The sequence below is a fragment of the Oncorhynchus keta genome, chromosome 21 (assembly GCF_023373465.1).
Source record: "Oncorhynchus keta strain PuntledgeMale-10-30-2019 chromosome 21, Oket_V2, whole genome shotgun sequence".
Taxonomy (NCBI): domain Eukaryota; kingdom Metazoa; phylum Chordata; class Actinopteri; order Salmoniformes; family Salmonidae; genus Oncorhynchus; species Oncorhynchus keta.
The window spans coordinates 44,237,014-44,254,511 of NC_068441.1; the positions used below are offsets into that span (position 1 = coordinate 44,237,014).

The following is a 17,498-nucleotide window of genomic DNA, read 5'->3' on the forward strand; positions in this document are numbered from 1 at the left end:
TGTAGTTGAAAGTCAAATTGTCAGTACCACACAAGTTGTCACTCTTATCACACAAACATTCCTCTACCTTTTGTCTTATATCTGCATTTTTATCTGATTACTTACTGAAATATAACAAAAATAGCCTCAAAACACACATACGTGTGTCACGTTTGATCTAGTTATTAAATGTAGTGACTCTTTTACTGGCCTTGTGGTAATACACCGTAGCAGGGAGGAGGTGTCGGTCATTCCAGTTCACCGCTTCATCTGTTTCTCAAAACATTCCTCTTTTCTATCTCTCTTTCTCTCTCCCTCTCTTTTTCTCTCTCTCTCTTGCTCTTTCTCTCTCCGTCGCTCTCTCTCTCGTGTCTCCCTTTCTCTCTCGCTCTCTCTGTCTCTCATGTCTCTTTCTCTCTCTCGCTCTCCACCTCCACAGCTGTTAGATTGCATGCTTATTAGAGTGGGAGATTAGAGACACCTGGTGCACAGGAGAGGAGCACAATATATGTCTATCTATGAAGAATAAATGAAGATGAATGATTTAAGAAGAAGTGTTTAATAGTTGTGTTGTTGTTGATATTTCTTTATCAAATGTATTTGAAGTGCTTTATATTTTCACTTTTCTGACATGGTCCCCACCTACCTTTAAATTACATATGAATCTATTTAGATGCTTGTTCAGTCAGACTCCCCATGTTTGCCCTATTCTACTCTTATCTAGCCCTATTCTATTGGATTCTATTCTACTCTTATCTAGCCCTATTCTATTGGATTCTATTCTACTCTTATCTAGCCCTATTCTATTGGATTCTATTCTACTCTTATCTAGCCTTATTCTATTGGATTCTATTCTACTCTTATCTAGCCCTATTCTATTGGATTCTATTCTACTCTTATCTAGCCTTATTCTATTGGATTCTATTCTATTCTTATCTAGCCCTATTCTATTGGATTCTATTCTACTCTTATCTAGCCTTATTCTATTGGATTCTATTCTATTCTTATCTAGCCCTATTCTATTGGATTCTATTCTACTCTTATCTAGCCCTATTCTATTGGATTCTATTCTACTCTTATCTAGCCCTATTCTATTGGATTCTATTCTACTCTTATCTAGCCCTATTCTATTGGATTCTATTCTACTATTATCTAGCCCTATTGTATTGGACTATATTCTACTCGTATCTAGCCATATTCTATTGGATTCTATTTGACTCTTATCTAGCCCTATTCTATTGGATTCTATTTTGCTCTTATCTAGCCCTATTATATTGGAATCTATTTGACTCTTATCTAGCCCTATTCTATTGGATTCTATTTTACTCTTATCTAGCCCTATTCTATTGGATGCTATTCTACTCTTATCCAACCCTATTCTATTGGATGCTATTCTACTCTTATCCAACCCTATTCTATTGGATGCTATTCTACTCTTATCTAGCCCTATTCTATTAGATTATATTCTACTCTCCTTTACACAGAATGTATTTATTTTTAATATAAACCATATATTTGAAATGACTTCAGTTAATATGTACACTACAGCATTACTTTCCAGACTATTTTTTGCGTGTTAGTCAGTGTGTGTGTGTGCGCGTGTGTTTTGGCTGATGTGCCAGCTGCTTGATGTGTCCATCATGTGACAGACTCACAGTAGTAGTGGTCTCGGGTGACAGACTGACAATAGTAGTGGTCTCAGGTGACAGACTGACAGTAGTAGTGGTCTCGGGTGACAGACTGACAGTAGTAGTGGTCTCGGGTGACAGACTGACAGTAGTAGTGGTCTCAGGTGACAGACTGACAGTAGTAGTGGTCTCAGGTGACAGACTGACAGTAGTAGTGGTCTCAGGTGACAGACTGACAGTAGTAGTGGTCTCAGGTGACAGACTGACAGTAGTAGTGGTCTCAGGTGACAGACTGACAGCAGTAGTGGTCTCAGGTGACAGACTGACAGTAGTAGTGGTCTCAGGTGACAGACTGACAGTAGTAGTGGTCTCAGGTGACAGACTGACAGTAGTAGTAGTCTCAGGTGACAGACTGACAGTAGTAGTGGTCTCGGGTGACAGACTGACAGTAGTAGTAGTCTCAGGTGACAGACTGACAATAGTAGTGGTCTCAGGTGACAAACTGACAATAGTAGTGGTCTCAGGTGACAGACTGACAGTAGTAGTGGTCTCGGGTGACAGACTGACAGTAGTAGTGGTCTCGGGTGACAGACTGACAGTGGTAGGGGTCTCATGTGACAGACTGACAGTGGTAGGGGTCTCAGGTGACAGACTGACAGTGGTAGGGGTCTCAGGTGACAGACTGACAGTGGTAGGGGTCTCAGGTGACAGTGCTTGGTAAAGGAACTGGAAAGAAATATAGTTTTTTTAATACTGTCTATTATTTTGACTTGAGATAGATGCACTCTGACCCATATTCACAAAGCTTCTCAGAGTAGGAGTCCTGATCTAGAATCAGGTGTCCCCGTCCATATCATATTATGATCTAAAAGGTAAAACTGATATAAAATGAAAAAGTGATCCTAGATCAGCACTCATATACTCTGATACACTTTGTACATATGAACCACTAAACATAAATCAATGTATTGGAAGCAATGGAGGGGTTTACTCAGAGGATAGAGTTGCATATCAGCTTTCTATTGTGTTGGCGGAACTGATATTGTTATTACGAAGTTATACGTCCAAGGGATTGTGTTATTGAGACATCATCCTCATTAATACTGATATTGTTATTATGAAGCTGTACAGTGCATTCGGGAAGTATTCAGACCCCTTGACTTTTTTGTTAAGTTACAGCCTTATTCTAAAATTGATTACATTGTTTTTTTCCCTTGTCAATATACACACAATACCCAATAATGACAAAGCAAAAATAGTTTTTTATACATTTTTGCTAATTTATTAAAAATAAAAAACAGAAATATCACATTTACTTAAGTATTCAGACCCTTTACTCAGTACTTTGTTGGTTAGGGGCTTGTATTCAACGCATGTGACTAATAAGATTTGATTTGAAGCTATACGTCCCATGGATCATGTTATTGAGACGTGTGGAGCTATACGTCCCATGGATCGTGTTATTGAGACGTGTGGAGCTATACGTCCCATGGATCGTGTTATTGAGACGTGTGGAGCTATACGTCCCATGGATCGTGTTATTGAGACGTGTGGAGCTATACGTCCCATGGATCGTGTTATTGAGACGTGTGGAGCTATACGTCCCATGGATCGTGTTATTGAGACGTGTGGAGCTATACGTCCCATGGATCGTGTTATTGAGACGTGTGGAGCTATACGTCCCATGGATCGTGTTATTGAGACGTGTGGAGCTATACGTCCCATGGATCGTGTTATTGAGACGTGTGGAGCTATACGTCCCATGGATCGTGTTATTGAGACGTGTGGAGCTATACGTCCCATGGATCGTGTTATTGAGTCGGTTAGGACATCTACTTTGTACATGTCACCAGTCATTTTTCAAACAATTGTTTACAAACAGATTATTTCACTTATAATTAACTGTATCACAATTCCAGTGGTTCAGAAGTTTACATACACTAAGTTGACTGTGCCTTTAAACAGCTTGGAAAATTCCTGAAAATTATGTCATGGCTTTAGAAGCTTCTGATAGGCCAATTAACATCATTTGAGTCAATTGGAGGTGTACCTGTGGATGTATTTCAAGGCCTACCTTCAATCTCAGTGCCTCTTTGCTTGACATCATAGAAAATCAAAAGAAATCAGCCAGCAGTTTCCAAATGCCTGAGATGAACGTACTTTGGTGTGAAAAGTGCAAATCAATCCCAGAACAACAACAAAGGACCTTGTGAAGATTCTGGAGGAAACAGGTACAAACGTATCTATATCCACAGTAAAACGAGTCCTATATCGACATAACCTGAAAGGCTGCTCAGCAAGGAATAATCCACTATTCCAAAACCGCCATAAAAAAGCCAAAGAAACTACACATGGGGACAAAGATCGTACTTTTTGGAGAAATGTCCTCTGGTCTGATGAAACAAAAATAGAACTGTTTGGCCATGAAGGCCGTCGTTATGTTCTAGGAAAAAGGGGGAGGCTTGGAAGCCGAAGAACACCATACCAACCCGTGATGCACGGGGGTGGCAGCATCATGTTGTGGGGGTGCTTGCTGCAGGTGGGACTGTTGCACTTCACAAAATAGATGGCATCATGAGGGAGGAAAACAAAGTCAAGGTATTGGAGTGGCCATCATAAAGCCCTGACCTCAATCCTATAGAAAATTTGTGGGCAGAACTGAAAAAGCATGTGTGAGCAAGGAGGCCTACAAACCCGACTGAGTTACACCAGCTCTGTCATTCTTCAAATAAAGTGGTGATCCTAACTGACCTAAAACAGGGAATGTTTACTAGGATTAAATGTCAGGAACTGTGAATAACTGGATTTCAAATGTATTTGCCTAAGGTGTATGTAAACTTCCGACTTCAACTGTACATGTACTTGAGTATTACACTGTATAAAAAAACATCCACAAATCTAGTTGTTTCAATTCATTATTATTAAGTAGGGGTGCAACTTTCACTGGGGTCATGTCCCTCCCACATTCTGTAATTCCATTTTTGTCCCCCGGTTTTATCATTGGAATGTGATACAAAACGAGGCAACGGCGTGCTTTAGGACCATGCGGTCACCTCCGAGCAGTTGGGTAGGCTGTTTAAAAAAAAAAAAATCTATCTATGTCGTCGTCCCCCCACTTCTAAAACCAAAGTTGCGCCCCTGTTATTAAGTATCTGGTTCCACAGCCTTTTTTACCTGAACTAAACATTTTTAGTTGGTCCAGTCAATTTAAAATGTGTTTACTCAACTTGTCTCATATGTTCATTTGAATATAAATTATTATTTGGGCATCATATTTAAAAATGGGTGTGCAACTGGTTACAAACACAGTGCTTTTAACCTGTTAAGCTTACCCCCTACTTTTTCGAACATTCTGTTAAAAATCGCGCAACATTTCAGCGTATTTGACCCATGTTACTTACATATTTGACCCATGTTGACATGCATTCAACATGTCCTCACCTGGGATTTGAACACACAACCTGTTTTTTCATGGCTACCCCGATCTTCCTGTTACGCAACCATGTCTGTGTCAAAAAGCTGATTCGATTTTCTTATTTAAACCATTTAGGTTTTTCTGTTTACTGTTGTTGTCTTGATGTTGGTATGGCATATTTTTACTACTTAATCACTATGATAAATCAAATGTTTTTTCTTGAGTGTAATTTTAACAGAGCTAAGATTTACTTTGGAGTGCAAAGTGAACCAAGAGTTTGTGAGTTCAAATCCCAGATGAGGACATGTTGATTATTAATTACTGTATAAAATGAACATGCACAATGTAATTATGTTTGTCAAATATGTAAGTTGAAAACATTGTCTGTTAAAATCACTGTGTGTGTAACTAGTTCCACAGCCTTTTTTAGGTAACATGCCCACATTTCTAGTTGAATGAACATGAGACAATTTGAGCAAACACATATTTTTAAGTTGACAGAATTATTGTTGGAGCTAAGTTTAGCCCAACTAAAAGTATTAAGTTCATATACCACTTTTACCAAAAAGTTGAGTAAACTAAAAAATAAAAAATAAAATAATACTTAATAATATTTAGCTGAAACAACTCATATGTTTTCGGTGTAAGCAAGCATATACCTTTGTTGCTTTTCCTTTTTCTAAAGGGGTATGTCTACAAACCACCAAGTCATGAGACGTATTGGTTATTTCAACATGCCAAATAACTCTGTCATCGGGAGCCCCTCATTTGGAGTCCATCCATCAAGTCCACAGTGGAACCACATCCTGCAATGGCCTGTTTTTTCATGTCCTAGTTTTTACCTTAATCATCACATGCTGACATATTCAATGCCATATCGCTCTCCATCAAATTCTCAAACACGCTTAAAAATCACTGAAGTACTTTACTGGCTGTTGCATTCATATGTTTGTGTATGAAGGCAGATGCTCAGTTCATGACATCAAAAGAGCATAATAGTCTGGCTCTAAAGAAAAACCCTAAAACCAAGGAACCTCTCACCCAACCTTTTACCCTTTAAAACTGATTGTCTGTTAATCATCTGTCTAAAAGCAGTTGGAAGCATATGATCCACTCCAAATAGAGACCAGACCCAGTCTTCATGGGGATCGGACGAACACAGATGCCCTCTGATCTAAAGATGATTACCATCTCTCTCTCCCTCTCTCCCCCATCCCCTGATCTGGTGGTCCCATTCATTTCATTCATTGTCCGTGCCATATTGAGAAGTATGCGTGTAACATTCAAAAGCTTTTGCGATCTTGTTAGTAAAGCGTGAAATAGCTCCCGCCCTCTTTTCCTTCTTTCTTCGGCCCCACTGGCTCAATGAAGGGCCATTCTTCTCCACAAACACAATGGCTTTTCTTCATTGGCACTTCTGCCATGGATCTCAATGGAAGGGTTGAGCATGTCAAGGCAAGGCTGGACCCCAAGACATCTGGTTGCTCTACCAGGGGCAGAAGGAGGGTGGAGGAAGGGGAGGTTCTGCTGTTGTTTTCTTCCATGAAAAGGCTGGGGACATTGATAATATTGAGTCTGGAAATGTTCAGTCACTCATCTCAACACTCACACAGAGTGGACAAAACATTAAGATTACCTTCTCTTTCCATGACACAGACTGATCAGGTGAATCCAGGTGAAAGCTATGATTCCTTGTTGATGTCACCTGTTAAATCCGCTTTAGTCAGCATAGATGAAAGGGAGGAGACAGGTTAAAGAAGGATTTTTAGGCCTTGAGAGTGAGACAGTTGAGACATGGATTGTGTATGTGCCATTCAGAGGGTGGGCATATATCCCTGTGGAACGCTTTCGATACCTTGTAGATTCCATGCCCCGACAAACTGAGGCTGTTCTGAGGGCAAATGGGTGTACACCTTTCTAATATTGAGTTGCACCCCACCCTTTCGCCCTCAGAAAAGCCTGAATTCGTCAGGTGTGGATGCAGGGATACTGTGAAAGTGTCCCACAGGGATACTGGTCCGTGTTGGATACTGGTCCAACGCTTCCCACAGTTGTGTCAAGTTGGCACACGCACACACATTGATGCAGAGGATAGTGTGTGTTTATGTGGGTTTGTAATTTGAGTGGCTGATGATGGAAACCAGACTGCAAACCTACTTCTACACATTAGCGTGTGTGTGTACGTATATGCATGAATGTGTGTGTGTACATACGTGCAAGTGTTTGAACACCTTGACCACAAAACATCTTTGTCATGCACCTATTGACCCTGTCCCTCCTCTCTCTCTCTCTCTCTCTCTCTCTCTCTCTCTCTCTCTCTCCCTTCCTCTTCTCTCTCGCTCTCTCTTCCTCCCCTATCTCTCCATCCCTACTCTCTCCCTCCCTTATTTCTCCCTCCCTCATTTCTCCCTCCCTCCCTCCCTCCCTCCCTCCCTCCCTCCCTCCCTCCCTCCCTCCCTCCCTCCCTCCCTCCTCCTCCTCAGACAGTGGTGAGAAGAAGACCCCTGCCATGCCCGGCTCTCCTGTGGATGTCAAGACTCATTCCAGACCAGTCCCCAGACCAGTGCCCAGCAGCAGCAGCGCCACCATGCCGCCCCTGCCCTCCGTGAACCCCAGCGGACCCCGGCCAGCCTCCTTCTCCTCCACCACTCGTGAGTACCACAGATATTAGCACTCTTACCATAGAAATAGAATGACTGGAGCAGTCATCCCCATTCAAGTCAATGAGGCCCTGGTGGGTGGACGGGCAACCAGGAAGTACAGCAGGAAATGTACCCCTAAACCTGGAAGTAATGAAGAAAGTGCAGGATTCAATTTGTGCTTTATTGACAGTCAATTTAAGGGACGTTAAAGACTCTTACCACTAGCTCCCCATAGAGGAGCGTCCTGGGTCTGCAGCCTCGTAATATCCATTATCCATAGATGAATTAGGGCAGTGTGGTAAACGATTTTGGAGTATTCTGATATATCTGAAAGGCTTCCTTTTTTGTCTGCTTTACTTTATGGCCATATAATAATAACATGTATTTATAAAGCCCCCTTTGTTGTCACAAAGGCCTGGACTGTAACCCAGGCCTAGATCAGATAGGTGTAAATAAGGATTCCATATGAAAGACCTGGTGATTCGATAATGAATGTGATATGTATTGTCCCAGTAGCATTTGCATCAGCCCATCCAGTTGAAGTACTACCTCCCATGTTGGACCACATTTGATCAACTTTTTTGACCTCCTACGCCGACCTCTCATTTGCTCCTCTCCCTCCCCATCCCGCCTCTTCCCTCCCCCAGTGACCAATGGAATCCACCACTCCCCGCCCACCCTAAATGCTGTGCCCTCGCCGCCCCAGCGCTACAGCAATGGGCCTAGCTCCTCATCTTCCTCCTCGCTGGCCAATCAGCAGCTCCCGGCCACATGCGGCGCCCGACAGCTCAGCAAGCTCAAACGCTTCCTGACGACGCTGCAGCAGTTCGGCAATGACATCTCGCCCGAGATCGGAGAGAGTGTCCGCAACCTGGTGCTGGCCCTCGTGGTGAGTTGGGTGATAAAACATTTTAGGAATGATGGAGAAATAGATGGATGGAAACTCCCATAAAACATTGTCACTTATTCTGTATTGATATGTCAGCATATTTGCATTTGATTTGAGATGTGTTTCGATGATTTAAATTAGTTGAACTGAATTGAATGGAGTCAAATCAAATTTAAGTGATATATGTAGAATGAAATATTTGAACATATGAATATGTTACTTTCAATACTAGTACAAATATCTGCCCAAAATAGAAAAGACAGTATGTTATTTTGGGCTGGATTTTATTTCGTCAGATGTTTTCATTCAATGGAACATGGCCGTATATTCAGTGTATGTGGCCCAAATGGACACACTGTATTGGTTTTGACAGGCCCCATCTGCAACATATTGAGTCCTGTGCTGCACATTATACCTACAGTGGGGAGAACAAGTATTTGATGCACTGCTGATTTTGAAGGTTTCCCTACTTACAAAGCATGTAGAGGTCTGTAATTTTTATCATAGGTACAACTGTGAGACGGAATCTAAAACAAAAACAATAATTTGCATTTTATTGCATGACATAATTATTTGATACATCAGAAAAGCAGAACTTAATATTTGGTACAGAAACCTTAGTTTGCAACTACAGAGATCATATGTTTCCTGTAGTTCTTGACCAGGTTTCCACACACTGCAGCAGGGATTTTGGCCCACTCCTCCATACAGACCTTCTCCAGATCCTTCAGGTTTTGGGGCTGTCGCTGGGAAATACGGACTTTCAGCTCTCTCCAAAGATTTTCTATTGGGTTCAGGTCTGGAGACTGGCTAGGCCACTCCAGGACCTTGAGATGCTTCTTACGGAGCCACTCCTTCGTTGCCCTGGCTGTGTGTTTCGGGTCGTTGTCATGCTGGAAGACCAAGCCACAACCCATCTTCAATGCTCTTACTGAGGGAAGGAGGTTGTTGGCCAAGATCTCGCGATACATGGCCCCATCCATCCTCCCCTCAATACGGTGCAGTCGTCCTGTCCCCTTTGCAGAAAAGCATCCCCAAAGAATGATGTTTCCACATCCATGCTTCCCGGTTGGGATGGTGTTCTTGGGGTTGAACTCATCCTTCTTCTTCCTCTAAACATGGCGAGTGGAGTTTAGACCAAAAACCTCTATTTTTGTCTCATCAGACCACATGACCTTCTCCCATTCCTCCTCTGGATCATCCAGATGGTCATTGGCAAACTTCAGACGGGCCTGGACATGCGCTGACTTGAGCAGGGGGACTTTGCGTGCGCTGCAGGATTTTAATCCATGACGGCGTAGTGTGTTACTAATGGTTTTTATTTAAGACGGTGGTCCCAGCTCTCTTCAGGTCATTGACCAGGTCCTGCCGTGTAGTTCTGGGCTGATCCCTCACCTTCCTCATGATCATTGATGCCCCACGAGGTGAGATCTTGCATGGAGCCCCAGACCGAGGGTGACTGACCGTCATCTTGAACCTCTTCCATTTTCTAATAATTGCGCCAACAGTTGTTGCCTTCTCACCAAGCTACTTGCCTATCGTCCTGTAGCCCATCCCATCCTTGTGCAGGTCTACAATTTTATCACTGATGTCCTTACACAGCTCTCTGGTCTTGGCCATTGTGGAGAGGTTGGAGTCTGTTTGATTGAGTGTGTGGACAGGTGTCTTTTATACAGTTCAAAAAGGTGCAGTTAATACAGGTAATGAGTGGAGAACAGGAGGGATTCTTAAAGAAAAACGAACAGGTCTGTGAGAGCCGGAATTCTTACTGGTTGGTAGGTAATCAAATACTTATGTCATGCAATAAAATGCAAATTAATTACTTAAAAATCATACAATGTGATTGTATATCTATGACAATGTGAAGTGTACCTATGATAAAAATTACAGACCTTTTACATGCTTTGTAAGTAGGAAAACCTGCAAAATCGGCAGTGTACTTGTTCTCCCCACTGTACGTATAATCTGTTGCACATCATTCATCCATGAACAAGTTGATCAGCAGTTGAAAGGGAAACTGACTTTTGGTGCCATATAGTTATTTCTCTGGTCACTCAAAGGGATTCAAGTCTATCCTCATGTCTGAGAGAATCTATTTGGACTGATCTACAAATGGACTCAGTGTGGCAGCTGCAATGTAGTTGATCTGGAACACGCACAATGTCAAGCTCAGTGATGGAGACAAATAAACTGAATCTTGAGAGGTGAATTGTGATTGGCTGATCTCTATGTGTCCCAGAATTCAACAGTCACCATCGAGGAGTTCCACTCAAGGCTCCAGGAGGCCACCAACTTTCCCCTGAGGCCCTTCGTCATTCCCTTCCTCAAGGTAACACCAACCTCCTCTCTTTCTCTCTGTTTCCCATCTCTCTATTTCTCTGTTACTCTCTGTTATTTCCACTCTTTATTTCACATCTCTCTTTTCTCTCCCTCTCTCTTTTTTTCCCTCTCTCTCTTTCCTTTCCTCTCTCTTTCTCTCTCACACTCTTTCTCCCTCTTATATCTCTCTCACTCTCTTTCTCCCCTCTTTCTCTCTCTCTCTTTCTCCCCTCTTCTCTCACCCTTTCTGTCTCACTCTCTCTCCCTTCTCTCTCTCTCACACACTCTTTCCCACCTCTCTCTCTCTCTCTCTCCCCTATCTTTCCTTCTCCCTGTGCTGTGAATATTCATAACTGAATCCAGGCCTGTGCTGTTACAGTGTTCCTCTTTGTCCTCCTCACAAGGCCTTTGATGTTTCGGAGGAGGTTTACAATGACTCAAGGACTGTGTATAATTAGTCATGAAATCAGGAGTGGGAAAAACCAGATGTTTGTATTGAAGGTAAAAGCTAGAGTTCATCCCAAATGGCACCCTATTCCCTATAGAGTACACAATTTTTGACCTGGTCTCTATGGGAAGAAGTGCACTATATAGAGGATAGGGTGTTATTTGGGACATATTCTTTTCATGAAGCGTACAGGAGCTTCTGGCACAGAGGATTATAATTACAGTTCTCTCAGAAATCTTTGGATGTCATTGTCTAGTATTTAATAAACCAATAATAACGCAAATATGCAAACAAATCATGAGAAACTGCAAGTAGATGGTAGCGTAATTAGAATGGGTAAAAAATATTATAATCGCATTGAATATTTAACAGCCAGACGTTTGTCATACAAAAAGGAAATTGGAATCGGAGATTTAATTTATTGCCTTTCAGTCGTTCCCAATGTAACAATGCAGTTGTATGCATTGACTTAACGAGCGACAGGGGTTGTTTTATTGGGCTTTTGAGTAACTTTGCAACATGGGGGCCTGAAATAGTAGTATTTTTAAGAGCTACCCTCATGAGACCTGAGCATAAATCTTCTAACCAGTCACATTTCTCGCTGTTATTGCTAGATTTTTCAGCTGGTGAAAATCTGCTCTTTTTCCACGAGTTACCTCATTTTTCCCGAAACCACAACTGTCTGAAAACATATCAGAGATGAATTTTCGTAATTTACGATGCCCCTCAACTTCTCCTCCTCTCTCTCTCTCTCCATCCGTAGCACCATTGTGGCAGAGAGAGAGAGAGAGAGAGAGAGAGAGAGAGAGAGAGCTCGGAAGTGTGAAACATGACTATAAACCATTCTCTTCTTTTATGGGGCTCTGTGTCGCATTAAATGAAGGCAGTCATTCAGGTTTGCCCGGCTTCGCCAATCTCACATCCGTCCAGCAGAAAAAGAGGCCGGCACTTAACTGACAGACAACATATGTGTCGAGGGGCCCTAGGTAGGGGACGAGGGGCCCTAGGTAGGGGACGAGAGGCCCTAGGTAGGGGGCGAGGGGCCCTAGGTAGGGGACGAGGGGCCCTAGGTAGGGGACGAGAGGCCCTAGGTAGGGGTTGAGAGGCCCTAGGTAGGGGGCGAGGGGCCCTAGGTAGGGGACGAGAGGCCCTAGGTAGGGGTCGAGAGGCCCTAGGTAGGGGTCGAGAGGCCCTAGGTAGGGGACGAGAGGCCCTAGGTAGGGGGCGAGAGGCCCTAGGTAGGGGTCGAGAGGCCCTAGGTAGGGGACGAGAGGCCCTAGGTAGGGGTCGAGAGGCCCTAGGTAGGGGACGAGAGGCCCTAGGTAGGGGGTGGGGTCGAGAGGCCCTAGGTAGGGGACGAGAGGCCCTAGGTAGGGGTTGAGAGGCCCTAGGGGGCCCCTAGGTAGGGGACGAGAGGCCCTAGGTAGGGGTCGAGAGGCCCTAGGTAGGGGTCGAGAGGCCCTAGGTAGGGGTCGAGAGGCCCTAGGTAGGGGACGAGGGCCCTAGGTAGGGGTTGAGAGGCCCTAGGTATGGGTCGAGAGGCCCTAGGTAGGGCCCTAGGTAGGGGTCGAGAGGCCCTAGGTAGGGGTCGAGAGGCCCTAGGTAGGGGACGAGAGGCCCTAGGTAGGGGTTGAGAGGCCCTAGGTAGGGGGCGAGGGGCCCTAGGTAGGGGTCGAGAGGCCCTAGGTAGGGGTCGAGAGGCCCTAGGTAGGGGTCGAGAGGCCCTAGGTAGGGGACGAGGGGCCCTAGGTAGGGGTTGAGAGGCCCTAGGTAGGGGACGAGAGGCCCTAGGTAGGGGTCGAGAGGCCCTCGGTAGGGGTCGAGAGGCCCTAGGTAGGGGTTGAGAGGCGGGTAAGGAAGGGGATAAAGAGAGGGGGCAAGGGTCTTAAGTGGAGAAGGGGGGAATGAGGAAGTGCATGTAATTATAAGCACACTTGGGCCTGTTGTTCATTAAGGATGGAAAGAGAGAGGGAGGGGAATTCCTTTACTTCATTCTGCCTCTGCTCATCGCTTGTCCTCTCTCTCTCTCTCTCTCTCTCTTTCACACAGGCACACACAGGTCAAGTTGTATAATTTTGTAGAATTAAATTGCTGCGTGTGTACAGTATATTTATGTATCTTATTTATCACACATGGGAAATCTGTCAGACAGCGGAAGAGCTGCTGCGGCAGCATCTTGTGCAGCTTTCAAGACAACTGGGAACACTGAAAAATAAGAGGTCAAATCATGACATCAGTGATCTTCAGGTTGGAATGTCAAAACTATTTTTCCCAGTCTGAGTTCGTTTTTATCACAGTTTCCAGTTGTCTTGAACGCACTAAGGTCGGAGATTTCCAAGTTCCCAGTTGTTTGAACGCGGCATCAAACGGCAACATTTTGATAACATATAATGAATTGTTTGAAACCTGAATGTTTTAATACATATTATGAGGCATGTCTTACCTTGCTTCAAAGTAGTCTATTAGATTTCCTATCTTTCGACATCTCTAATGGATATTTTCATCTCTGTCACATGAAACCGCTCGCATGTGCAGTGCCCGTTTGACAATGGTGTTTTCCAACTATTTGCATTATGGAACAAACATTTGTGCGTAGCCTACTGCCTTGTGCACGTTGCTGCACTTATAATGTGAAGAAAAAATAGTTGATCAACATTTTAAGCTAAACGTTCTGATCTGTTGCATCAGACTCATTGCTTTTTAACATTTGCTTCAAGCAGCCTAGGTTTCCTAGGCCTACTGGTTGTATGAATGTGGGATCTATCGCCCCACAACTGTCCCGGAGTCTGTTTGAAATAGGTTATTTCTTTCTCCACAAGCTGACCAATAGAATAGATAGCCTAAACTTTTCTACTATAGTAGATTGACATAGGCTAGTGATTTTGCTGTTCGTTACTCGTCTTGTTGGATGACGAAAAGTAAATGTGGACAGTCAAAAGTCCGGCGCCACATTTTCCTAAAGTAAACCCTGATCTGAAGTGAGGTTTGGGGTTTGGGGGTTGTGGTCGGGGTTTGCGGTTGTGGTTTGGGGTTGTGGTTTGCGGTTGTGGTTTGGGGTGGTTGTCCATCTCTACATAGTGATGAGTGATAGACTGTGTGTTTGGGTGTTTCAGTGATTTGGTGAAAGCAACAGAAACAGTCAGGGGGCTGAAACAGTCAGGGGGCAGAAACAGTCAGGGTGCAGAAACAGTCAGGGGGCTGAAACAGTCAGGGTGCAGAAACAGTCAGGGGGCAGAAACAGTCAGGGGGCTGAAACAGTCAGGGGGGCAGAAACAGAAACAGTCAGGGGGCAGGAAAACAGTCAGGGTGCAGAAACAGTCAGGGGACAGAAACTGGGGAAGAAACAGTCAGGGTGCAGAAACAGTCAGGGGACAGAAACAGTCAGGGGGAAACTGAAACAGTCAGGGGCAGAAACAGTCAGGGGGCTGAAACAGTCAGGGGCAGGAACAGTCAGGGGACAGAAACAGTCAGGGAACAGAAAACAGTCAGGGGACAGAAACAGTCAGGGGACAGAAACAGTCAGGGGCTGAAACAGTCAGGGGGCTGGCAGAAACAGTCAGGGGACAGAAACAGTCAGGGGACAGAAACAGTCAGGGAACAGAAACAGTCAGGGGACAGAAACAGTCAGGGGGCAGGAACAGTCAGGGGGCAGAAACAGTCAGGGGACAGAAACAGTCAGGGGACAGAAACAGTCAGGGGGCTGAAACAGTCAGGAGGCAGAAACAGTCAGGGGACAGAAACAGTCAGGGAAGTCAGGGGACAGAAAGAAACAGTCAGGGGACAGAAACAGTCAGGGGGCAGAAACAGTCAGGGGGGACAGAAACAGTCAAAGTCAGGGGGCAGAAACAGTCAGGGGACAGAAACAGTCAGGGGACAGAAACAGTCAGGGGGCAGAAACAGTCAGGGGGGGCAGAAACAGTCAGGGGACAGAAACAGTCAGGGGACAGAAACAGTCAGGGGGCAGAAAAACAGTCAGGGGACAGAAACAGTCAGGGAACAGAAACAGTCAGGGGACAGAAACAGTCAGGGGGCAGAAACAGTCAGGGGACAGAAACAGTCAGGGGGCAGAAACAGTCAGGGGACAGAAACAGTCAGGGGGCAGAAACAGTCAGGGGACAGAAACAGTCAGGGGACAGAAACAGTCAGGGGGCAGAAACAGTCAGGGGGCAGAAACAGTCAGGGGGCAGAAACAGTCAGGGGGCAGAAACAGTCAGGGGGCAGAAACAGTCAGGGGGCAGAAACAGTCAGGGGGCTGAAACAGTGAGTGAGGAGGATGAGGACTGCTGTAGATATCTCATATAGGGGGGAGTGAGGCCTAAGAGGGTTTTATAAATAAGCATCAACCAATGGGTCTTGCGATGGGTATACAGAGATGACCAGTTTACAGAGGCGTATAGAGTGCAGGGATGTGTCCTATAAAGAGCATTGGTGGCAAATCTGATGACCGATAGGTGAAGAACATCTAGCCGCCCGAGAGCACCCTCACTTGCCGATCTATAAATCTGAATCACGGTTAGTTTGGCAGCTGGGGTGAAAGAGGAGAGATTACGATAGAGGAAACCAAGTATAGATTTAACTTTACCGTCTAGCCATACTCCCAAGTACTTGTATGAGGTGACTACCTCAAGCTCTAAACCCTGAGAGGTAGTAATCACACCTGTGGGGAGAGGAGCATTCTTCTTATCAAACCACATGACGTTTGTTTTGGAGGTGTTCAGAACAAGGTTAAGGGTAGAGAAAGCTTGTTGGACACTAAGAAAGCTTTGTTGTAGAGCGTTTAACACAAAATCCGGGGAGGGGCCAGCTGAGTATAAGACTGTATCATCTACATATACATGGATGAGAGAGCTTCCTACAGCCTGAGCTATATTGTTGATGTAAATTGAGAAGAGCATTGGGCCGAGTATCGAGCCTTGGGTTACTCCCTTGGTGACAGGCAGTGGCTGAGACAGCAGATGTTCTGACATTATACACTGCACTCTTTGAGAGAGGTAGTTAGCAAACCAGGCCAAAGACCCCTCAGAGACACCAATACTTCTTAGCCAGCTCACAAGAATGGAATGGTCTACCGTATCAAAAGCTTTGGGCAAGTCAATAAAAATAGCAGAAAAACATTGCTTGGAATCAATGGCAATGGTGGCATCATTGAGGACCTTTAAGGTTGCAGTGACACATCCATAACCTGAGCGGAAACCAGATTGCATTCCAGAGAGAATATTATAGACATCAAGGAAGCCAGTCAGGTGATTATTTACAGTACAAGTTTTTCCAACACATTTGATAAACAGGGCAAGATAGAAATAGGCCTATAACAGTTAGGATCATCTTGATCTCCCCTTTAAATAAAGGACGAATCGTGGCTGCCTTCCAAGCAATGGGAACCTCCCCAGAGAGAAGAGACAGGCTTGGCGATGATGGGGGCAGCAACCTTAAAGAAGAAAGGGTGGCCCAGATGTTTTTTGGGGACAAGTTTAAGGAGCTCCTTTAGCCCCTTTGATTCAGTGACCGCCTGCAGGGAGAAACTTTGTAGTGGGGCAGGGGAAAAAGAGGGAGGAGCATTGGGGCTAGTTGCATTAGAAGGGGTGGGGGATGAGGAAATGTTGGACGGGCAAGAATGCATGGCTGAGTCAAATAGGAATCCTGACTTAATGAAGTGGTGATTAAAGAGCTCAGCCATGTGTTTCTTGTCAGTAACAACCACATCATCAACTTTAAGGGACATGGGCAGCTGTGAGGAGGGTTTATTCTCCAGGTTTTTAACAGTTTTCTAGAACTTCTTGGGGTTAGACCCACAGAGAGAGAACTGCTCCTTACAGCTGTGATAGCTGTAGTTGGATTGTGGAAGCTCTGACGAAACTGCATATGAAAACAAATGAGGAAAATACTGCTCCGAGCTTCTACCTACTAGCTTCTCTCTGTTTCTCTTTCTCCTATTTCTTTGTTTCTCTATCTGTCTGTGTCTGTCTGTCTGTCTCTCTGTCGGTCTTTCTCTCTCCTGGTTCTGTCTTTCTCTGTCATTTTCCTCTGTTTATCTGTCTGTCTCTCTCTGCCTTTCTCTCTGCCTCTCTCTCTCTCCATCTGTCTGTTTCACTCTCTCTTTTGGCTGTGTTAATGCAACACCATGTTTCAAATTACACTCACCTCCGTCTCTCCTCCCCCTCTCCTCCCATCTCTCCAC

The 17,498-nt window shown here is 44.6% G+C and overlaps 1 protein-coding gene across 9 annotated transcripts in view; it reads left to right on the plus strand.

Annotated features, from left to right (window-relative positions):
- The window catches only part of LOC118377882 (protein CBFA2T2-like), a 99,265-nt gene that overhangs the window by 61,201 nt on the left and 20,566 nt on the right, over positions 1–17,498 (plus strand). For 5 of the 9 annotated variants that reach the window (XR_008074637.1, XR_008074638.1, XM_052473992.1 and 2 more), the window contains 3 exons: positions 7,510–7,673; positions 8,312–8,553; positions 10,793–10,882. Coding sequence is in view for 7 of the 9 variants with exons in the window: in XM_052473988.1 (XP_052329948.1) it covers positions 7,510–7,673; positions 8,312–8,553; positions 10,793–10,882 (496 nt within the window). In the remaining 2 variants the exon portion in view is untranslated. Of the gene's footprint in view, positions 1–7,505; positions 7,674–8,311; positions 8,554–10,792; positions 10,883–17,498 lie in introns of all 9 variants that reach the window. The other 4 variants (XM_052473993.1, XM_052473989.1, XM_052473991.1 and 1 more) reach the window with 1 other exon arrangement.